This window comes from Euwallacea fornicatus, chromosome 28 (assembly GCF_040115645.1).
Source record: "Euwallacea fornicatus isolate EFF26 chromosome 28, ASM4011564v1, whole genome shotgun sequence".
Taxonomy (NCBI): domain Eukaryota; kingdom Metazoa; phylum Arthropoda; class Insecta; order Coleoptera; family Curculionidae; genus Euwallacea; species Euwallacea fornicatus.
Genome location: NC_089568.1, coordinates 1,687,667 through 1,710,451, shown reverse-complemented (window position 1 = coordinate 1,710,451; position 22,785 = coordinate 1,687,667). Strand labels below are relative to the sequence as shown.

Sequence of the window (22,785 nt, the reverse complement as noted above, 5' to 3'; positions counted from 1 at the left end):
TGCATTCAACAAACACTACCAGATTCAAAGTATGTGGACCTAGTCGTACAATCCGTAGTAAGGCTCAAGAACGGTCCTTTTGGTGATTCTGTTTTATTCGTGCACATTAACGCACCTCCACATACCAATGAAGCTAGTAGACATTTTTTAGAAGTGGAAGACGTGACAGTTTTAGATTGGCCTTCTTGCTCGCCAGATCTTAATCCAATTGAGTACTTACGGAATAGGATTAAAAGCGGGATCAGAGCTCGTCAAAATAACCCTGGCCACGCCGAACAATTAGTACAAGCAGTTTTAGAAGAACGAAGAAATGTTTCCCAAAAAGCCATTGATAGCCTAATAGAGAGCGTACTTCAGCGAGTTCGTTCTTGTATTGTCGCTAGAAGAGGCAACACTGATTATTAAATTAAAAGAAAACTATTATTTTTTTGTTAAATTTTCATTTACCCTACATTTAATTTTCAGGAAAATTTGTATTTTTTGTTATTAATTTTTAAAATTGGACACTTTGCTTCCACAATTTTCTTTTAATAAAGCGTTTTTGGAAAAACTGCTTGTTATCTTGCAATGATCCTTTTCAAATATAATACTGTTTTCTCGTAATTACTCAGTGATTCCATGTAAGTTTGGTCGTGTGTATCTCTAAGAGCGCGTGAAAAATGAATCCAACATTTCCATATGCAAACACGTATCTTCATTTTTGATCATGGAGAACCTAATCTATGCCTCACGTGCATTAATTCTTACTAATGCTATAGTCCTATAAATGTACTAGTTTTTTCTAAGCACCTCGTGACATGAATTAATTAAATAGTTCATTGTTGAATATCTTTACAGTTATTTGGAAATTAACCTACATATTTTAAAACAATGATTACTTCGAAACAATTATCCGTTCAATAAAAACTGTCGTTCAATTGAGGATTGACCTCGTTTCTCAACGTCCTTACCCAAAGCTTAAATTAAATATTACGCTCAAGACCTTACTTCCTTACAGTTACATTTAAAACTTCTTAAAACATTATTAAGTATTTATTTTAAAATATAATTTGTTAATCCAATTAGAGGTACACTCCTCTCACCTTTCTACAGCTATGAAGCAACATTAAATTATCAATTATGGGCAATAGGGCATCCATCAAGAAGACTGGTCGAGAATGAATTTCCGGTCATGGTCAGTTGCAGGTAAACGTCTGGGATTATCAAAGAAAAGATAGCCAGACCTAAATTTAGGTTCATGGCAGTAGGATGGATGTGTATTACGAGTTTCACCCTCAGTTTTAAAGCAGTTGCTATCGAACCTTCTGAAACATCTACATTGTGAATAGTGAATATGGGTAAGTATTTAACATGCATCATATAGCTTTACGTTATACTTATGTGAAGTGAATTGGCACCTCGTTAATATCAGTAAAATCGTTCACATTCTTGTAAGTATTGGGTGGGCAAGTCAATAGTGAAAAATTTGCGAAAAACCGTTAAGACGTTTCACAATCATACAACTATTTTTTAAGTGAGGTGATGATTTTTTGTAAAATGTCCTGATCAAAAAAATCCAATAATTGATAAAATGGACAGTACCAATTCAAAAACAATTTCCAGCGATTCTTCTACACTCATTTAGCTGATAATTTTGTCCCATGAGCTTTCGCATCTGAGGTACGGCGTTTTACTGAGCTTAATCGACCACCCGGCAGACATATTGATATAGTTAAGCTCCTATTACTTGATGCCCTTACCATTAACAGAAAACTACCCCCGGAACATATAAACAACCCTATAGAATTGTTGCAGATGAAATCGTCACACCACGTAACAAGTGATAATGACTTGCATAACAAACAAGCACAAATATAGATTTATCAGGGTATTCTGCGATTAGTGCGACCCTACAAACAAGGTTACAGATAGTGTAAAATATCACTAATTTTAGTTGATGTTTTGCATATACAACTAGAAATGTTATTCGAATCCTGTTTGTCAAAAAATAGAATATTTTGATAAAAAATGTGAGTTTGGCCGGAATTGCTCACGAGTCCGCTTTCGAGCGAAGTGGAGAGTTGCCAATGGATGAATGTGCCAATGGAAAGAACGTTGTGCATTGATGCACTTATCTATTGCCACGAGTCACTCTATCTACATCAAAATTGTATATTTTGTATTAAGTTGCAAAGCCAGAGAGATTCGTCTTGTTTATTATGGCCTTAAAGTCTCATGTATTAAGAATGTATAATTAGTATAACAATTAACGACAATAAAGCGACTAATTAGAGTTGTGTGACATCAGCTGGGTGGTAATTAATACCAAATGATGAACGAGCAAGTAAATGTATTCACGAATAATTCGAGTTTAAAACACTAAACAACTTCGATATTACACATCTAAGAAATTCTCTGAGAATTGACTCTTACATCAACTGCTGGCTAAGCTACAACTTCAGATCAAAAAACAATTCAGCTGTCAGATACTTGTCAGCCAACAACTGTCGCTTCTTAACTGCGCATTGAAAAACTGCCCTTAGACTGCGTATGGACAACTTCCAGTTAAGGGTCACTGTTTTGTCTTAAAAGCGAAGGTCTTTCAAATAGATGCTTCAGTTGTTTTAGTTGAACCACAATTTGAAAAACACTCGATTGGTCAGTTAATGGTTAACTGAAAGTTGCCGCTCTTGAACGGGAGATTTAAGAGCCCGTTCTCAGTCATTGGCTGTTGCATTGTCAATTATTGATTCTGTCCTTTCTATATGAAATTTATACCCTTGACAAGATGCTATTTACTTTATGTAGTACATAGCTGTAGCTATCGCTGTAATCGGTACCAGTCAAACTTCTTGCAGTCAACATACACTTCTTCCACATTTCTTGCTGTTGTGAGACTGTAAAGTGGATAATCATTTTTTATTTCAAAATTTGTACATTTACGTTGGGTAATGTTTTTCGGAACGACGGTATGTCGTTATTTCTTTATCTGAAACACTATACAGAAGCCGTCACATTGAACGGTTTACTCACATCCTGTAACATGTATGTACAATACAGTGTGTATTCCATCCGAGACCCTATTCGGAATTTCGATTCAATGAGCAGTACAGCTGCGCAGATGTTCACAATCAATGAAACAGACTATACAGATGATCTACACCAACTTATTCGCGCGGGAACGTTTATTCTTAGCAGTCGTTCTATACAAAGTAGACCGCGTAAACTACATCGTGAATACAGAAATAAATAATATTTATTTAAAATTGTTATGGGTTTTAAATTAAACAACACGCTCGCGTATAATGAATGATCTTTGAGCTCATAGCGTTAGTTTCGTCAAAGTGTTTGTGTCAGACAGAATTCAACTCAAGAACTGCTTCATATGAATCACGAGTTTCGTTGTCGGTTTTGTTTGACTGCATTAGTTCGTGCAAATAAGTTTCATGAATTGACAATGTTGACTACGACTAGTGCTAATTGTCGGCTCTTATCCTTGTAGTCCTAACTCGTAGTGTCTAGAAAAAGTTATGAAATCTTGTGCCAAAATGTGCCCTAGTTGAGAAGATTATTTTGGGACAATTTTCTAGTTTTCAAACATATTTAGGAATTTAAAATGGGTAAGAACCTTAATGGCTCAAACTTCAACCCCCGGTATATTACCGAAAGCAACAGGGCATTATCCCTTCACCTCTGTCTGACCCGGTCCGACCTTTTGCCCTTACGGACCACGTGCGTATTTTGATCCAGAATTTCACGGTGGTTTCAACAGCAAATCATAATTATTTCAAGTAATTGAGGATACCTATTTTTAGTTCTGCATTTATAGTAGCCAAGGGAATATCTGTATAACGTGGGCATGTCTAAATTGGTGAGGAATGTCAGAAGTTTAAGGAAACTAGTGTCACACTTACGAATACGAAATCTCTTAGCCCTTAAAGCTCACGCTCAAATCATCTCAAGTGCTTGTTAGGAAATATTGAAGCAAATTGCCAAATTAATCCCTTTACGTGATCTGATAATTCATATTTGCTGATATTTCATGGGAGATCGTGAAAAACTGGCAAGGTCGTAGACAGTAAGCGGTACCCGAAATCAATTAGCAAACTGGAGCCGAAGCGGTTCTCTTATCTTTGAAAATGCGATTGAACAGATTCAACGACAAAACGAAATTTTGGGAGTGTGAAGGCAAGTCGTGCATACACAGGGTGTGCCGCCTGTAGAGCGGCGATTCTTTGAACATTAAGGAATCTAAGGCTTGCAAGTTAGATTTTCATTTCCGAAAGCCGAAACTCAAAATATAAAATTCAATTAATGTTTTGCTCCTCGTAGCTCTCAGTTTATGAAATACTGAACTTAGATATGGAGCATATGCAACTAAATGAAGTCGACATAGACAGACAATTATTTGCTTGAATCTACGTGATATTTTTTTTTTAGGTCAAACCTCTTGTTTTTATACTAATTTTCTTCGTGCGTTTTGTCATAAGACAGGGGATGATAATAAATATTTGTAAATGAAAGGCCATTGGCGTCCCATGAAAAATTATTGATATAGCAAAAGAACGCGCCTGACTCCCGGAAAAACGTCAATCTATAGAAAAATCCCACTAGGTAAACAACTGGGAAAGATGTATGTGTGGACTCACACGACAAAACATGAAGAATTTGTAAGGAAAATGTGTGATTGAAATTAAACTTTATCGTCCCGTATATCTTGTTAAATATTACAATACTAAAGAGGTCTTACGGGAACAGTCACCCTCTTTGGTGATAAACTCCTGTAATTGATTGCTTTAGGCGGGGGAGATTGTTTGTGTTCATGTCTAGGTCCTGAGTTATGTTCTTTTCAATCTCATGTACATACAACTAATCTCCTTGTGTTCAGTCGTTCATAGAGTGTCTAAGAAGTTCAGTAACCATTACTAAGCTTTAGTTTCTTCCTTCATTAAATTGCAACTCTTGTACTTTTATAATCTTTTCGTGTGTTACTCTAATCACCCTTTCCCTGCACAGTTAATTTCACTATAAAACAAAAATACAATTTGTCATCCTTTGAAAAAATTGTATTTTTGCAATGAAAAAATTTGTATCTTATTTATTAGATGAGATTCTTACTGCCACTTACTAAAATACAGGGTTTTACGAATTTATCTCTGCCCTTTCTTGTGTTCCACAAGAATAGCGTGAATATCGGAGAATTTCCAACTTCACACCGTTTGAAAAACAAACACTTCGATTAAGTGACAACGGTTAAAGGTGCGATCAATCAAAGAATCTCACCTAATGAAACAATTATACACAGAGTGTTCCGTGAGGCAAATCGAAATTTTCTATAGCAGCTCTTATTATATATCACGTTACCTCTTTCGAAAACCTTTTTCGAATTATGCAACGAATAACTCATAAAACAAACATTTTGAACTTTTTATATAAATAGGGGATGATTTAAATGAGACGGAAGTTCAATCTTACTTGGAACGCTCTGTAACTCAGAGAGTGGTAAGGATTACGATCTCGCTTGCGTCCCAACCAATGGACACTGCCCTATTTTTGATGAAAATGAGGTTGATAAGGCCTGAAACAGCATTACAACAAAAAATGACTGTAGAGATATATCAAGAGACGTAAGAAGAGGAAGACAATAATATAAACAAGTATACTTATGGATAATACTTTTATTGATTTAAAGAAGAGAGGAGGAAAACTTTATATATATATTTATATATATTTATATAATTATATTATATTTATAATCAAAAGAATAAAAATCCAAACGTAGAAGTTGTTTGATTCATGAACATCAATTGTACGGATGCATATCAACAGCAGAGCTCGCATATTGGTTATTTTGCCAACCTCATGTTTCTGTTTAAGAGGTTCACATATTCATATATTTGATAACTTATGTTATTGCCTTTCCTCCTTATATATTAATATATATAGAAATTTGCTTTGTTGCACATACTGATTTTGCTGGTCATTCGCTATTTGTGAAAGAAAATACGTCTACAGCACAACTACAGCGCGGTTTAAGGTTGAAGTATAATTAACAACAGTAATTATTTCAGCTTGTGTTTACGTAAGGCAGAGACCGAATGATAACCTTGAAAAAATGCAAAAAAATACATTGTTAATAGATAAAATATTAGATTGGCAAGCGATCTATTACGTAACAGGATACTATAGTTTTTAATTGTTGCACTAGTAAGATTAGAAGCTGAGACATAAATAATAATAGGATATACAGTGACTCCCTAAAATATTCGGACACTAACACTCACTATTTTCTTTTGTGTCTAGTAATATGAAAAATAAACAATTAGGAAACGGGACAGTGGTGTATGTTTGGCATTAGTTGTTGCTTACTAACCATGCAAAGATATATTTATAATTCAGCATCAAAATATAGAAAAACGGAAATATCTTAACAAATAGGTCGGTTTTGAAGTCTTAAAAATATACGGACATTTTCAGTAGATTGTAGTTTTATGATAAGCCGGGTCTTGTGTTGGATCTAATATTTTAACAGTGTTCCGTGGTACTTACTAAAGTTGCCTCTAATACTCACTCCTATGCATTTTTGAGAGGGCAAAATGGGTAGAATAAAAGACAAGGCAAATATCACTTTCTATTTGCGGCAATTGGTCATTTTTAACTTCGAGCAGAAGTTGTCTTACAGGAAAAAAAACTGAAATGGAGCAAGAGCACGATTGCAGACATTACTCATCGGTACAAAGTTGAAGACAGAATTCTTTCGTCAAACAAGTTGTCTGTTCAAAACAAATAAATGCTCTAGAAGAGCAACACATCATGCAGACTATTAAAAAAAAAATCCAGAATTAATGCTCTTAAACTAAAAGTAGCTCTGGAAAATCAAAGTGGTAAAAAATATCTCCGGAAACTATACGAAAATGCATAAAAGCAATGGTCGGGTACCCGGAAAAAGCCATAGCTTAATACCAAAAATGAGAACTTTAAAAAATAATTTGAATCAGAGATGATTTGAAAACCGGAAAATTATTGGAAGGACGTAATTTTTGCCGATGAGTTAATCAAATTCAACATATGTGAGATCGATGGCCGATAAATGATACGAAGGAGACCCAGCGAAGAACTGAAAACGAGTAATTTACGTCCTCCTGTGGAACACGGTGGCGGATCAGTAATGGTCTGTGGCTGCGTTCGACGAAAGGAGTTGGAGAATTGGTGTTCATTGATGGCACAACGGACAAAATGCTTTATTTAAACATTTTTTAAAAAATATATTTTTTTAAATTACTATGGGAATTCAAGGGAATATTAAGAATTGTCAAGATAATGATCCCCAACCCAACGCGATGATTGTTAAAGTCTAAATGTTCTACAACTGTCCAAAAGTCCTAAAAACTCCAGCTCGATCTCCGGATCTTAATTCAATTGAGAATTTATGGAAGCAGTTAGATTCGCTAGTAAGACAACATTTAATAACCAGTAAAAGTGAGATAAGAAAAATTTAATGGAAGAGTGGCGCAAAATTTACCTTAATTTAATTAAAAACAAAAAATGTTTTTTTCATGCCTAAAAGGGTTCAATCCGTTATAGACAACCAAGGAGATCACACAAAGTATTAATATTCCTTCCTCACTTGTTTATTGTTTGTTAACGTGTTCGAATTTTTTTTGTCAACAAAAACGGGTCGTTCCTTAAATTTTTTTGATTTTATAATATTGTTAGTTAATATTAAATATATTTTTGCATTAATAGTTAGCAAAAACTAATACCAAAATACCGTTTCCTAATTGTTTATTTTTGTTGTTACTATAGACAAAAGAAGATTGTAGGTGTAAGTGTCTGAATATTTTAGTGAGTCACTGTAAATAATTCCTTTGATGGGTCCTTTTGAGAGTAAATTATATTGTTTTGTTGACTCTTGGCGAAGCTTCTGACGACCTTTCTGGCCAGAAAACTTACCTTGACATGTTTTGATGAAAGTGGAAATTTGCGTTTCCCTTTTACGTTTTTCCCTATACTACGAATGTACGTGTGTCGCAAATACATTACGAACACCTTTAATCGTTGAGAAATTTAATGTATTCTTAAAAGATAAAAGAGATTAACGATTTTGCTACTGCTCAACGTCACCTCTGCTTTCCTATATCGCGAATGCCTATTTCTGGTCTTGTCTATTATTCTCGGCTCCCAGAAAATATCTCAATCCAAAATGGGATTCCCAGACAATAGGCCATTTGGTAACGGGGGAAGCAGTAACCTCATTCGACATGATGACTCATCCATCCTTAGATGGTTTTGTCACTTTGCCCGTCATTATCTTATTATTAACTTTAATATTACAATGTTAAATCTTATGTACTACTAAATCTCCGCTATACACAAAAGAAAGGACTATTTATAGTATCACCGAACAGATATATCTATAATGATACCAACTTCTCATAAGTAATAAAACAATATTTGCGTTTTTTTTTTTTTTTTAATAGGAAAAATAAACCCCTATATCCTCCCATGGAGCAGAAGCATCGACTAAATCCACAATAATCGCGGGTTAACACAGTTGTTTATTCAGCTTGGAAGATATGTTGGGCAAATTAATCGCGATATTTTAAATTTGAATTATATCTGCTATTTTTAACAGCTTCAGTTCAGTTTTCAGAGCTGAGGTGACACTGAAAACTTCTAAAAAAAAAACTGATACTTTTTATCGAGCATTATATTGTTATGTATAAATACGTATGCTTTTTTCATAAGAAAAGTTGGGCGTGGTTTTATTGGAAATTTCAAAGATAATCATGCATCGCGGCTGATGAGAGTAAATATTTTAATAATTTCCATTTGATCTTCATAATTATCAAAATAAATTTAATCTTTATTTTTTTGACGCAACAAATTGATTTACATTATTTTCTCAGTTAAAGGCTCCAGGTGTCGATATTTCCTCAGCAACTTTTCTAATAAAAAAAAATGTGGATGCCTCCTTTACACGTTGGCATTATATTGAAATTTCTACAGCGACCCGGTGGTCCTTCTGACAATGTTTATACAGTGAAGACAAAAAGTCTGAAACAACTTGATTTGAAATTCCCAGGTTTATTTTCGAAAAAAAAAACGGTCGGACTCATCGACTTTTATTTTTGGCTGCGGTTTTTCTAACAGGAAATTCATATTATACAGGGTAAACAAAAACCAGGTGACGATAACGAACTGCGTTTTTGTTAAATGGAAACATGTATTTTTTATCTTATTTTCGAATTTTGTCTCAAATTCTATGCGTATTCAATGTAGCATGTCATACGAAAACTCGACAGCTATCGAAAAATTTACAATTAAATATCATAAAACGCACTCAAGAAATAATTCATCTAGTTGTAGAATTTCTTATACCTAAACTCAATTGTTTTTATTTTCCAATAATTAAAGTTTGGAATTATAAATTAAATTTAATAACAATTAATATTTTATCGCTTTATTAAATGATGATAATGTCTTCCATTAGTTGATTGGCAGCAACTTAAATAATCTATAAACACTTTTTGCACATTTCTAACTATTTCTGGACTGGTTGACTGTATCTCATGTGTTATTCGATGCTTTATGTCCTGGATATTATTAGTTGTTTTAGTTTGGAAAACCTTACCTTTGAGGTAACCCCTCGAAAAAAAAGTCGAGAGGGGTAAAGTCGGGAGACCTTGGCGGTCATTTACCACACACTCCTCTACCAATCTATCCGTTTTCAAAAGTGTTATTCAGATAAGTACGAACGTCTGCTGTACAATGAGGCGGGGCACCGTGTCGTTGTAGACAAATATCACGGTTGAGTAAATCTGGATTTTCTTCAAGAAATAGTATACCAAGGGCTGGAACAAAATCATTTTTCAGAAATTTCGAATATCTTTGACTAACTAAACCATCGTTAAAAAAGATCGGTCCTGCATATTATACACTGAAAAATTATATTTTGCAGTCATATTGTCAATATTTTATTGCAATTTTTATAGTAAAAAAAAATTTTATTCTTGATAACTTGTTAATACATTGATATATATGACTGAAATTTTAATTGTTTTTTTGTATTCTCATATACAAACATGCGCACCACAAATTATTTAAATAAAACTGGTTTTACAGAGTGTTGTCTTTTCTATGTTACACAGCATACGTATTTCCATTTGAAAAAATGAGGTTTGTTGTACTAATTTGATTTTTGGTTACCTTGAATACATGAATTTACCGCCAGAAAAATCGAAGCCAAAAATAAAAACCGACAGGTCGCATCGTTTTTTCCGAAAATAAACTTAGGAATTTTCAATCAATTTGTTCCAGACGTTTTGTCCTCATTGAATATCATTCTTGAGTGGCCTTAGAATATTTAAATATTCTAAAAGCAAGAAGATCGTGCATTGAATTATAAAACTTTGTTATTTTCGGTCTTTGTTATCACACTTCCCTGGTCATTTCGAACGTTGGCATATCTATTTTATAAGTGGCGATGGCCTACCAAAATAAACTCGTTTGCACTATGCTAGTTAAATGTATTCGCGATATAAAATTTTTCTGGCACTCTCTGAGATTCTCTCCTTAGATTATTAGAAATCATTTTCCCAACAGCATTTTATCTAAATAGTACCTTGCTCCAAGTAAATTCTCAATTACCTCTGATTGTGCCTAATGCCTCTGGTTGCTCTAATCAGACAGAATATAAAACCACGAGGACGAAACATCCAGTCATCAAATCTCCTTCTCCTTATGCTTTACCTACTCATTTCTCATGAAAAAACGTGGCGTTTCCAACAAAGAACCCACGACTGTTTTCGAAGCTTTGGTGATAATATCTGATCTTCACCGGATATTCTCCTTAATGTTCTATTAACACCAATGTATAATCGTCCAAAATCATATCTAGTTTCTGCTCACTTTCAAATTTCTGATTATTATTATTCTCTTGTTCTCATGGAGTCTTCAGGCACTCCATCTTTGTCGCACGGAGGCACCAGTTTGGTCTGCTTTGCCGCATTCTTCTTTAAAATGCAGAAACTATCAATATATACTTTCGTTTTTCTAAGTTACTTTTTCTTCTAGGTTTGCCAAAGATACCAATTCGTTTTTGGATCGCGGTGATGGTGTTCGCCTCCACCTACATCAACTACACAACTAGGAGTAACATGTCAATTAGTATAACTTCTATGGTGGGCAGCTCCAAAAACAAAACAGAGCCGGAATGCAAGAGAAATGCGAAGGACCTTGTGTCTGATAATGCAACTGTTCAAGCACTACCAGATGTAAGAAAGATTTTTTTTGGAGATGGTGTTGCAGTTAAATTTCTAAAGATTCTATAGTGTTCAATCGCGGGTTTCGAGTTTCCATTAGAATACTGTTGAATTTGCATGTAAATATTCGATTATTCAGTTATGAAAGATGTTAGCAACTAACAAATCAGAGCTTAAAAAATTAAATTTTTAACAAATATAAGAGATATATTTCCGAAGTAAAAAGTGATTTTAACCATAAAAGCAAAAACTACAGCACTTTTCGCTTTTCTGAAACTTTATTTCTTGTTTTCGACCTTACTTTTTAATATTTATAATTTCAAACCTTATTGATAATTAATACTTTTTCATTTTTGTGCTTTCTTGGACCTTTTGCAGGATGTAAGTACCTATACCTTTACTAGAATACAAAAGTCGCGACTGTGCTTAATGCTTCCCTTTTGACCATAACACGTTTAATCAAAGTGTAGATAACTTTACCAAGAGGATAGTTTTCACAAAAATTAAGAAACGACACAGTTACATTGAATACGTTATTATAATCACTCTTGAATACTTACTGACAATTTTAAATGATAATGAACAATAATGAACACATGTTCTCAAAATGTCAGTTCAAATGAACTTGATTATTTACAAATGTGGCAAAGGTGGAATGTGCTATTTTAGCTCCTTGGTTAAATGCAAAATTTTTAAGGACATTTGACGATTAAATCCATTGTTTCTTAAATATAACAGAATTTAAATAGAAATCCTGTTCATATTATTTTGTTTATATTGTTGATTTGTTGTAGAGAATATTGACATAAATAACGTTTTTTTTTAGTATGGGCCACGTTACAAATGGTCCGAAAGCATCCAGAGCTTCGTTTTGGGTTCATACTTCTGGGGGTACGTCATATCCAGCGCCCCTGGCGGCTTTATAGCAGAATGGTTGGGCCCCTTCAACACCATCATGTACTCTCAAATCATTACCGCCATTTTCAATTCCCTATCAGTGTGGGCGGCCCAAATGCACTTTGGTGCTCTTATTTTTTGTCGCTTCATTTTGGGACTAATGGCGGCAAGTATCTCAATTCTACCGCAATTTTTATTCCACTAATAACCATCCTTTAGGGCCCAGTCTACCCAGCACTGCAAAGTTTAATAGCCAAATGGGCTCCTCCAGCGGAAAAAGGAAAATTCGTTAGCGCTCTTATGGGTAACACCCTTGGTACTTGTCTGACTTGGGTTTTGGTTGGATCAGTGACTGCAGCAGCCGGTTGGGACTGGGGATTCCACTTCCTGACCATCCAAATCGGGGTGTTTTGCTTGGTATTCTGGCTTGTGGTCGCCGACACTCCTGACCAACATAAGTGGATCTCGGAGGAAGAGAAAAATTATATTAAGACCGCCCAGGCTAACACTGTGAGCAAAGGAAAGGTAAATTGGATTAAAACGATAAATTCAGTTATAATCTGTTTAACGGTATATTAGGTAGTACCTCCGTACTTGAAAATGTTTAAATCCCTTCCTTTCTGGTCCTTGTGTATTCTTCATTTCGGAAACTTGTGGGGCTTGTACTTACAAATTACAGGAGTACCCAAATTTATGGTTGAGGTCATTGGCTTCAATATTAAGGTAAATTGAAAATATCAATTTTATTTTCTAATAAATCTAGCACTTTAGGCTTCTGGAGGTTTAGCGGCTATGCCCCACCTCTTGCGAATGTTCTTTGGTATGGGTTATGGATACCTAGGAGATGTCCTCAAATCGAAAACCAAACTAAGGCCAACCGTTATCAGAAAATCCTTTGTAATTTTTTGTAAGTCAACAAAATGAAAACTCACACATTACGTAAGTCATCATGCAATTCGATATAGCTCATCTGATTCCTGGAATACTTCTAATGGGCATGACTTTGGTCAAATGTGACCACGTTGGAGCTGTTTTCATATTGATTTTCAGTATGGCCATTAACGGAGCTGCAGTGGTGACTAATTTACAGAACGCCCAGGATTTGGCCCCCAACTTCGCAGGGAGTATATTTGGGATTATAAGTTTGATTGGGGGGACCACTGGGTTTATCACTCCTGCGGTTACTGGAGCTTTAATAGGGAAAAATGTAATTTCCTTTTTAGTGATGATAATTATGTGATTTTATATAATATATAATTCTTTCAGAGTGGCATTAAAGAGTGGTCCATTAATTTCCTCATTGGAGGTAGTGTTTATGTAGGAGCGGGCTTATTCTTCATTATTTTCGGAACTTCGGACATTCAGCCCTGGAACGAAAAATTGGTATCCAAAAACCAAGAGGAAGCTGTCAGCTTCAAGGAAGTGGATAAAGATCAAGAATTAACTGACAAAAAGGTTGAACCAAGTGAAACAACCAGACTAAATAATTAAGATATTAATAAGAGCTTATTTTAAGGATCTATACATTTTAATTCAAGAGACTGTTGTTAATTAAATAAGATATAAACAAATAAATAGTGTCATATTTTAATGTTTTAAATTTGTTGAGCTCCCGACTTCTTTCAAACCATTTTGTTCAAGCGTATTTTCAAGTGACGATTAGATATACAGGGTAGCGCATAGAAATGTTTCCTCTCAGGTTTTTCCTTTGTAAGCGAAGAATTGAAAATATGCTTGACCACGTAACCTTAGTTTTTTTAGAGAGATATGTTTCGAGTATTTGCACCCCGTCTGCCTCAACCCCTACGAAGGAGTGGTTGCTAGCCTTAAAATCTAAAATGGAAAGGGGGGCAAGCAATATCTTATGTTAAAAGGAATTGAATTCGCTTTGTTATGCGACCTTTTTCACATTATTATATCGATAAATAAAATGCACAAAAAGTGTATTAATAGTGGTATTTTTAAATTTCACTTGAACCTTCGAAAAACCTGCTATTTTCAGTTAGTTTCGTGCAGAAGCAGATAGTTTGAAAAAAGAGGTCATATTGAATGGCCCACAAAATCTCCTGATTTGCCACTATTAGACTTTTTCTTGTGCAAAAATGTGTCCCTCTGAAAACTAAGAAATACCTTTCCGAGTATATTTTCCATTATTCGTTTACAAGAAAAAAACCTTGAACGAAAACTTCGGTGTGCCCCCTGTTTAAGTGAGTTTTAATGCCGAATACGTACCTGTGATTATACCATACACACCTTCCGCCAGCACCAACTTCCTCCATCAACTGAAACTTGTCATTAAATGGAATTTGACAATGTAAATTTAAGTTATAATACTTTTTAACTTATTTCGAAATCTGCTGCAAAATCAGCCATGGGTAAGTACTATCCATACCGTAAAAAATTTCAAAGATTAACTACCTACCGGAAAACTTGAGGTTCCTGCAAAACTTGCTGTCAAAACATTCCTACCCGCTACATAATAATGGCCATGATCTTCTTCACAACTTTTATAAATTACACGACTAGAACCAACATGTCAGTCAGCTTACCAGCCATGGTACTCTCAGGAACTACGTCTCAAGTAGCCGAGTGCGAGACAGATGAAGTAAAGAGTAGTACCAATACAACTACCAAGAGTAAATCAGAAGAAGTTGTAAGTAGTAGTGACAATGCTTAAAATTAAGGCATTTAGGTATGTTTTAATACCAGACTGGAACCAAATATGAATGGAACCAAGCTGTGCAAGGACTGATCTTGGGGGCATATTTCTACGGATACCTTATGTGTAGCTTACCAGGAGGACTTGTGGCCGAATGGGTGGGGCCCTATTTGACTATAATTCTAGCAACAGCTCTTTCTGGAGTTTTAAACAGCTTAGGTGTTTGGCTCACCTCTCTTCATTGGGGAGCTCTATTTGGGACCAGATTTTTTATTGGTGCTTGTGGGGTAAGATTTTATTAAAACTCGCCCTAGTTATAATAGATAAATGTTTGTCTAAGGCGTTCATATACCCAGCTCTGCAATGCGTTGTTGGTAGATGGGCCCCACCGCAGGAAAGAAGCAAATTTCTGGCCTGTTTGATGGGGAATAATTTGGGTACTTGCTGGACTTGGATGGTCGGTGGCATTGTAACACAATATTACAAGTGGCCGTGGGGTAAGTTCATATGTGGCTTCAGCCATGTTATTGTTGTATTATTTGTTTCTTATAGGTTTTCATGTTATGTCCTTTCAAATTGTAATATTTTGTATCGTATTTGGTTTATTGATGTTCGATAGCCCAGAGCAGCACCCTTGGATCACTGATGAGGAATTGAAGTATATTAAAGAATCGCAGGAAGGAACAGTGTCCAGGACGAAAGTAAGAGATTTCGAAAGACTGTACTTCTTTTTTGCTCTATGGGTTGAGAAGTAGAAAATACGAAGAGTTACTTGCTATCAAAACTCTTTTTGTAAATTAAGATTTAACTATTCGTAGTCGCATTCCTTACTGAATGCCCTATGACTGCATATGAATTACATACTCGGTTAGTAAAAATGCTTAATTTTTTTGTTGCTTTGTTAACTTATTTTATTTCTCATCAGATGAAAATTTATAAAATACATTTTAGAAAATTTAAAATTACCTAATAGCATTTAGAAAATTGTACGTTGGTCATTTCAAAAATTCGAATCTCAACAGGTAATTGTTTTTTGTCATTCATGGATGAAAATTTACTTTAACGACCATTTTTTGTATTTGATACATTTTTAACCTGAGAGCTAAAAATTATAAACAAGTCAGTGACTATGTGCAATGAATAATTTTGTAGCTTTTAAATTTGGTATCTATAATTTTCTGTAGTCGATCCCTCCATACAAAGCTATATTCAAATCTTTCGCATTCTGGACCCTCTGCGTTTTGCATTTTGGAAACCTATGGGGACTATATGTCCAGATTACCGCAGTACCAAAGTTCATGAAAGAATACATTGGTTTTGACATCAAAGCAAGTATTGACTTCCACATTATTTTAATCTATTTAATGATTTTGCTCCAGAACTCAGGTATATTATCATCCCTCCCTCACCTGGTCAGGGTATTCATGGGACTTGGGTTCGGATTTCTTGGAGATTACTTAAAGAGGCAGTTTAGGAGAATTCTTATCATCAAGTCTTTTATAGTACTGTGTACGTACTTTTTAAGATATTGTAAATCCGAGTACTTTTGAGGAGATGATTATGAAACTCGATAATCAAAATACAATTTTGTCAAACCTTTGCACGACCATACGTTACACTGTTTAAACTATCCATAAGTTAAGAACATACCTGTCATAAATTGCGACCATCCAACTGTATCAACGTTACCTATATCAAAAATTACATTTCAGCTCACATCATCCCAGGGATCTTACTGGGCATTATAGGACTTGCAAAATGCAATACTACTGTTGTTGTAACTTTGCTTACACTCAGTATGTCAATTAACGGTGCTACAGTAGTGACCAACTTAGCTATCCCCACAGATTTATCCCCCAATTTCGCAGGAACCATTTTCGGAATTATCAGTTTCATAGGAGGAACCACTGGGTTTATTGTACCTTCGGTAACTGGGGCTCTTATCACAAAATTTGGTGTAATTTTTTTTTAATATTTTAAGTTATAAGTGTAATTTAATAGCAATTTCAGAACAACAGCATTGCTTGGAGAACAGTCTTCGCCCTTGGAGGTATCATGTACTGCAGCTGCGGATTGTTTTTTATTTTATTTGGAACTGCAGATATTCAGCCATGGAATGAAAAACGAAGAACAGAAGAAGAAAGTTAAATCATTTGTTCAACCAATCCATTCTCAGTCGAGAAATATAAGAAAAATATTTATTTGCTTTATCCCCATATCAACTTACTACTAAAATAACAAAATATTGCAACCATGATGCTTCTTTTATAATATCTCCAATTTACAACTTTGACTCTGTAAGCCACGTAAAAGTTTGAGGCTTACGGTCTGCAGTGGGATCGATTATAACATTAATGATAGTCGGTCCATCTTGAATCTCTAAAGCTTCTCTTATAGCTGACTTTAGCTCTGGTACAGTCTTGACAAAGTAGCCTTTCCTTCCAAATAATCCCATCATATTATCGTAACGCGTGGAAGATGAAAGACATCCAGGGTGTGTCCTGTAAAGGTAGTATTAAATCGCAAAATTTTGAAAAATTCCTCAACTGACACTTTGGTCACATCACCACTATCCTGAATATCTTTGAACACTTCCGGGTCCATGCCGGTGTAAATCCCAGAATTGTTGACTATAACGATTATCACGGGTAATTTGTATCTGGCCATGGTTTCAACTTCCATTCCTGAAAATCCGAATGCCGAGTCTCCTTCTACACAAATTACCCTTTTTTTGGGCTCGTAATGTCTGCAATAAAGGGCAGCAGCAATGCCAAATCCTAATCCAACCTATAAAACCAAAAACTTATTACTTATAATATATTAATTAGGCAAGTCTGGGTTGAAATAGAAAAGATCTTGTAAGAAGCAAGAAACGTCTCTTACCCCCATGGTACCAAAGGTTCCCGCATCGAGCCTATGCCGAGGCAACTTATTCAGTAACATGGTCCGCCCTATGTCCATGGTGTTAGCTCCCTCACTAACGATTATGCAGTTCTCAGGTAAGTTCTCGTAAAGATTTTTAAATACTGGATAATAACTCAAAGGCAATTTTTCGTCTTTGGACATAGCCTTGGTGAATTAAAAATGAGGACAAAAAAACACTATTTTTCGAATTTACCTCAACTCCTCTTATATTGTCCTCACACTTTGTCTTCAAGGAGATCCACCATTCTTCTTTACCAGAAAACACAAAGTTCGCCTTTTTCAGTCCATTGACTAATTGTCTTACAGCAGGCTTTATATCACTTTGTATAGCAACTTCCGATTTGACGCTGTTGTGCAGCTCTTCAGGGGAGATATCAATTTGAATAACTTTCACATCAGGCGCATACCTGAAAAGCCATTTTCGAGATGTTAAAAGAGGACAATTTATTAATAAGCAGTCAACTTTAAGATGAAGCTAGTTTTCATTAAAACCTAGACTCTGATGATACTCTCTACCTAGTTGTAGGGTTTCTATGGAAATTAGCTTCGTAGTTATAGTTAACAGTATATAAACAATTGAGCCCTAAGAGATATATTCAAGTAGTACCGGTTAGGACGTCCAAAATGAAGAATCCAGTTCAATCTGGCACCCAATAGCAGAATAACGTCAGCTTTGAGCAGGGCCAATGATCTGGCTGGTTGGATGCATTTATCAGATGTATCTGGCACTACTCCTTTGCCCATTGGAGTTGCGAGAAATGGCAGGTTGGTTGAGCTTATGAGTTCGTTAACCTATTCGTAATAATGCTAAACATTTGAAAAATGTGTTCTAAATTCTAAAACTTTCATATATCAAAAAAACACTTCTGCGACCGCCTCGTTGGAATCTTCAATGTAACGTTAAAAGAATCATCAGACATTGCATAAGTTAAAATTTCAGTTTAAACAAATTTTTTCGACAAAGTAGTCGAAATACCCTGAATGTCCATAATAATCAATTAAAAGGTAAAAAATTGATTAAAATTTTGAAATGTTAAAATTTCAATCTGGAATTGTTCAAATTCGAATTTCAAAGGGCAGGGATTTTCAAAAAGGTAAAAGCTATGAATTCTTAAAGAAATTTAGACTTTTTCATACGCCCTTAACATTGAGCCAGTCATATTTTTCCAAACTGATATTTACATACCTCATTTTCGGCTCTGCCATATGCAGAACCTTTACCAACAATCACCAAAGGCCTCTTAGCGTTAATCAATACTCTAATTGCCTCTTCGATTTTCTTCGGATCAGGATATATCAGTGGAATCTCAGTAGGGCCATATTGAGGTGGGATTTGGCTGGAGTCGATCTTTCCCGACAACATATTGGCTGGGAAATCCAGATATGCAGCACCAGGCCTTCCATTTTTAGCTAATCTTACAGCCTTCTCAACGTGGAGGGGAATCAGAGAGATGCTTCCGGGTCTGGCCGAGTATTTGCAATAAGGACGAGCAAGTTCTACCTGCAAAGAGGTTGAAGATATTAAAAGTTTTTAAGTTGTGAATACGGCTATTGTTACCTGGTTACACTCTTGAAATCCTCCTATTCCCTCGTGGTCTTGGGGGGCCGAGCCCCCGATTACCAATACTGGCCAGCAGTTTATTTGAGCGTTAGCTAGACCGCCAAAAGTATGAAGCAAACCTGGACCTGAGACTACAAGGACAGCCCCAGGAGTGCCTAAAAGAAGACCATAACTTGTCTATTAACAAGACATTATACCCCTGCTTAGGGAAGTCACATTTGGGCTATCTCCTCCACCACCAAGTATTCCTGAGATGTACCAGTTTCCTCAACAATACGTTCATTGACAGTTATGTGTTCGTAACGTTTTTCATGGATTTTTTTTTGGTCCATTATTATTAGGCCTTAAAATCCAAGTTCGACTTACCTGTCAAATATCCTATGGCCTGTGCAGCATAGCACGCAGCTTGTTCATTCCTCATACCTATGAAATGGATATCTGCCGTTTGAAGAGCCATGCTAAGCTCTATTACAGGATATCCAATGATTCCAAAAACGAATTCGATGCCCTGAAAAGCATTTTGAACATTATTTTGAAAGAAATCCGAACCCGCAGAAGTAGGTAAACGAATGACGGCGAATAGGTATATTTCTGACATCCTTCGGGATCATGTTTTGTCATAAATCCGCCGTATTAGGTATATAATGCATGATAACGCGCGACCACATACCGATGGCATAGTGGCTGACTATCTGGATTCAAGATTCAAATATTGGATTAGCCGACTTATAGGGGCCGGATATACATCCGATAGAGCACGTGTGGGATAAGCTAAAAAAGCATATAAGGAAAAAAATTCCCGTTCCAGCTAAAATAGAAGAGCTTCAGTTTGCAGCATATGCTATGAATGCTATAGTTGTGAATGCAATGCAATTCCTAAAAAATTCATTTAAACCCTACTGTCACGTGCCAAAAAGAACGAATGCGGTAATTGGAGCTTGAGGAAAAACACTCGATTCTACCTAATTTGTTTTTTTTTTTTTTTTTAATTAAAACACTTAAAATTTTACCGCAGTGTACTAGTTCACTGTATTCTGAATTAATGTTAATAAGTCAGGTTTTTTTCCATATTATTCTTCTCATAAATTTTTAATAAACATTTGTGAAATAACCTAGTCTCACTAGTACAAAGGGCTAAATTACCTAATTTCGTTTTTTTTTTAAAGAAATAGTGAAAATGTAAAAATATTCGATAATTTTGTCCATGAGTGTACATTCCAAATTTACAGTTCAGGATTTTGCCTCACGAACACTGTTAATATTTCATAATTCATTGGCCCATGATTCACTTTAATTACATGAATCGATTGAACTGTTTATTTGTTTTTTTGTGCAAAAAACAGCAAAAGGGTAAGTCATGACCTGCTAATGTTCTGAAGTCACGTTCCTTTTGTTCATATCAAGAAGATCGGAAAACGACATTAAAGGCACATTTTATTTGCATACGGCATTGCAATTCATGAAAAAATTGTGTTATTTAAGGAATTTAATTTTTAAAATGTACTTTAAAAGAATTCAGTTACACTTCTTGCGCCTTTTCAATAGCGTTTAGCGTCACGTTCACGTAAACAGAAATGATCAATGATTATTGAACGGACTATTATGGAACGAAAACGTAACATAGAATAAGGATGAACTTTAAAGCAATCTGCAGAAATGAAAAATAATGTATTAATGATTTTGGACAGGAGATGGCACTACATGTGGCGGAGTAATTTTACGTCATCCAGTTGATCACTGCAGAGTTGCCTATGCGACCAATAAATAGGTGAGTCTTTAGAATTTTGCAAAATATTTTGTGTTGTTATGTCCATCATTGGTTCTCGAAAAACTATTTCGCGAGAAATTTGTTAACCTCTGAGCAGGGAGTGGCTATATCCAAATCTCCTTAAAGACAGAAGTTAATAATGAGACCCAGAATGAACCAGCAATTTAATATTGTTAATCATGCCAAGCAACACCGTAACAATACATAGCCTTAGGTTATGCACTATATTTCACTACTGCATCAAAGAATTTTAACCTTATTCGTTATTTGCTCATGATTTTTGTAAGTTATAGTTTTGAGTATTTATACTATTGAGCTATTGGTATCCGCTTACCTGGGCTTTTAGAGCCTCAGCCAACACTGTGTTTCCATCAATCTCTCCCATTTTTTCGTGGAATTTTCAATTCTTCGTTTGACACTGAGTAAATTACTATCACTATAGATGTTTTTTTTTATGTTAAGGTTATGTGAGGTCAAGGCACTGTGCGGTAAACTGCGCAAGAGTCCTCACGTAAATACTCACGCTAATTTTCTTTTATTTGGTTAATTATCTCGTGATAACTTTTACATTAATCTGTATTATAGTTACCAACAAAATTCATTAAAAGTTTAGAGAGCGGTTATAATATAGTATAATGATAATGAATGTACTGAAATATAGATAATGTAAATAACATTATCTTTGTTATCTCACTTTGAATATATAGTTGGATAATAGGCACTTAAAAGAATATTGAAATACGGCCACAGTATCAAAAGTCCATTTCGTTTAAAACGTGATATAGAGATGTAGGCATGTTTGTGAGTTTAAAATTCTACAAAGATGTTAAAAATGTGTAGCATTTGGTTAATGCAAATCCCCGAACACACTTCATGCATCAAACATTAGATAATTTTGCATATACAGGGTGAGTCTTAAATAACGGGTCACCTCTTCAGTACGTTCCAGGATGACCCGCGGGAACTACGGGAAAAATATTAGAAAAATTACGTTTGAAAAATTGTCGGAGTTGTTAAGGTGATAAAGTGAAGAGTGAACTTCTAAATTTTCCTATTTTCTTGATCCTACTGATCGTTACAATATAGCACTCAGTACTTCTGGATATGGGGGACTGGAAGCAATTGGAAATTTTAACGTTGGCTTTAAATTTTGAATTTATAAAAAAAAGGTTTTTCGATGCAGGCGTTCTGAAATTGCACTTGACGACGGTGTTTTTACAGTTACACAACAATTACATCACTGTTTTTCAAATGTTTTGAGACCTGCACGTTTGTGTATTGACAGACAATTTTTTAAAAACTTCTATAAATTAATAAAATGTTGTCATACCTACTATTTCCTCAATAACTCCGTCAATTTTTAACATAGAATTTTGCCATTATTTTTCTCATTCTCCCTGTCGATCGCCCTACAACGTACTGCAGAACTGATCCTCTACTTGAGAGTTACCCTGTACATCTAGGGCGTTTCAAATGCAACCCTCACCGGGAGAATCTCGGAAACTAGAGGAGATACGATGATGTTTAAATAGGGGCGAAATTGTGTAATTTAACGCTTGACCAAATGCCGTTTCCAAAATTTGAATTTTCCGAGTACTTTCGAAAATAGCCGAAAAAACTAAAGTTTATTGATTTCGCTTCTATTTTGTTAGCGTTATTTGACAAGGAAGACCAAAACCAAACATTCTTATTGCCGCTTTTTCTCAGCTACACGATGACGTTTTCAGATTTG

At 35.2% G+C, this 22,785-nt stretch overlaps 3 protein-coding genes across 7 annotated transcripts; 2 read left to right on the top strand and 1 right to left on the bottom strand.

Moving 5' to 3' along the window:
* Positions 1-1,085: 1,085 nt before the first annotated feature.
* Positions 1,086-13,731, top strand: LOC136347416 (sialin-like). Of its 2 annotated transcripts, none has more exons than XM_066297396.1 (8): positions 1,086-1,337; positions 11,056-11,255; positions 12,070-12,306; positions 12,360-12,665; positions 12,720-12,863; positions 12,912-13,047; positions 13,106-13,347; positions 13,407-13,731. In XM_066297396.1, the coding sequence occupies exons 1-8, from the start codon at positions 1,334-1,336 to the stop codon at positions 13,629-13,631; spliced, it is 1,494 nt and encodes a 497-aa protein (XP_066153493.1). In that variant the 5' UTR covers positions 1,086-1,333; the 3' UTR covers positions 13,632-13,731. The 2 variants fall into 2 exon arrangements, with proteins under 2 accessions (XP_066153493.1, XP_066153492.1); XM_066297395.1 differs by lacking the exon at positions 1,086-1,337 and adding an exon at positions 3,186-3,599.
* A 562-nt stretch (positions 13,732-14,293) lies between these two features.
* LOC136347420 (sialin-like) lies at positions 14,294-16,947 on the top strand. 4 transcript variants are annotated; one of them, XM_066297406.1, is made up of 9 exons: positions 14,294-14,515; positions 14,576-14,793; positions 14,850-15,086; positions 15,140-15,296; positions 15,352-15,500; positions 15,984-16,127; positions 16,179-16,308; positions 16,512-16,726; positions 16,810-16,947. In XM_066297406.1, the coding sequence occupies exons 1-9, from the start codon at positions 14,512-14,514 to the stop codon at positions 16,945-16,947; spliced, it is 1,392 nt and encodes a 463-aa protein (XP_066153503.1). In that variant the 5' UTR covers positions 14,294-14,511. The 4 variants fall into 4 exon arrangements, with proteins under 4 accessions (XP_066153503.1, XP_066153502.1, XP_066153501.1 ...); XM_066297405.1 differs by having other exon boundaries at positions 16,801-16,947; XM_066297404.1 differs by having other exon boundaries at positions 14,299-14,515; positions 16,512-16,756.
* A 36-nt stretch (positions 16,948-16,983) lies between these two features.
* On the bottom strand, positions 16,984-21,675 carry Hacl (2-hydroxyacyl-CoA lyase). Its single transcript, XM_066297383.1, has 9 exons — positions 21,388-21,675; positions 19,652-19,793; positions 19,283-19,440; positions 18,911-19,225; positions 18,332-18,516; positions 17,918-18,131; positions 17,683-17,868; positions 17,351-17,586; positions 16,984-17,300 (listed from the first exon to the last, which is right to left on the bottom strand). The coding sequence occupies exons 1-9, from the start codon at positions 21,436-21,438 to the stop codon at positions 17,081-17,083; spliced, it is 1,707 nt and encodes a 568-aa protein (XP_066153480.1). The 5' UTR covers positions 21,439-21,675; the 3' UTR covers positions 16,984-17,080.
* Between the last annotated feature and the right edge of the window lie 1,110 nt (positions 21,676-22,785).

Bases quoted from the DNA above. Each gene is read 5' to 3' on its own strand.
- LOC136347416 (XM_066297396.1), top strand. The intron at 11,256-12,069 runs GTAAGAAAGATT...GTTTTTTTTTAG, and splicing joins CTGTTCAAGCACTACCAGAT to TATGGGCCACGTTACAAATG. The intron at 12,864-12,911 runs GTAAATTGAAAA...CTAGCACTTTAG, and splicing joins TCATTGGCTTCAATATTAAG to GCTTCTGGAGGTTTAGCGGC.
- LOC136347420 (XM_066297404.1), top strand. The intron at 15,501-15,983 runs GTAAGAGATTTC...AATTTTCTGTAG, and splicing joins GAACAGTGTCCAGGACGAAA to TCGATCCCTCCATACAAAGC. The intron at 16,309-16,511 runs GTACGTACTTTT...ATTACATTTCAG, and splicing joins CAAGTCTTTTATAGTACTGT to CTCACATCATCCCAGGGATC.
- Hacl (XM_066297383.1), bottom strand. From the start codon at position 21,438: ATGGGAGAGATTGATGGAAACACAGTGTTGGCTGAGGCTCTAAAAGCC. The intron at 19,226-19,282 runs GTAACAATAGCC...ACCTCTTTGCAG, and splicing joins GATTTCAAGAGTGTAACCAG to GTAGAACTTGCTCGTCCTTA. The intron at 17,301-17,350 runs GTCAGTTGAGGA...CTACCTTTACAG, and splicing joins AGTGGTGATGTGACCAAAGT to GACACACCCTGGATGTCTTT.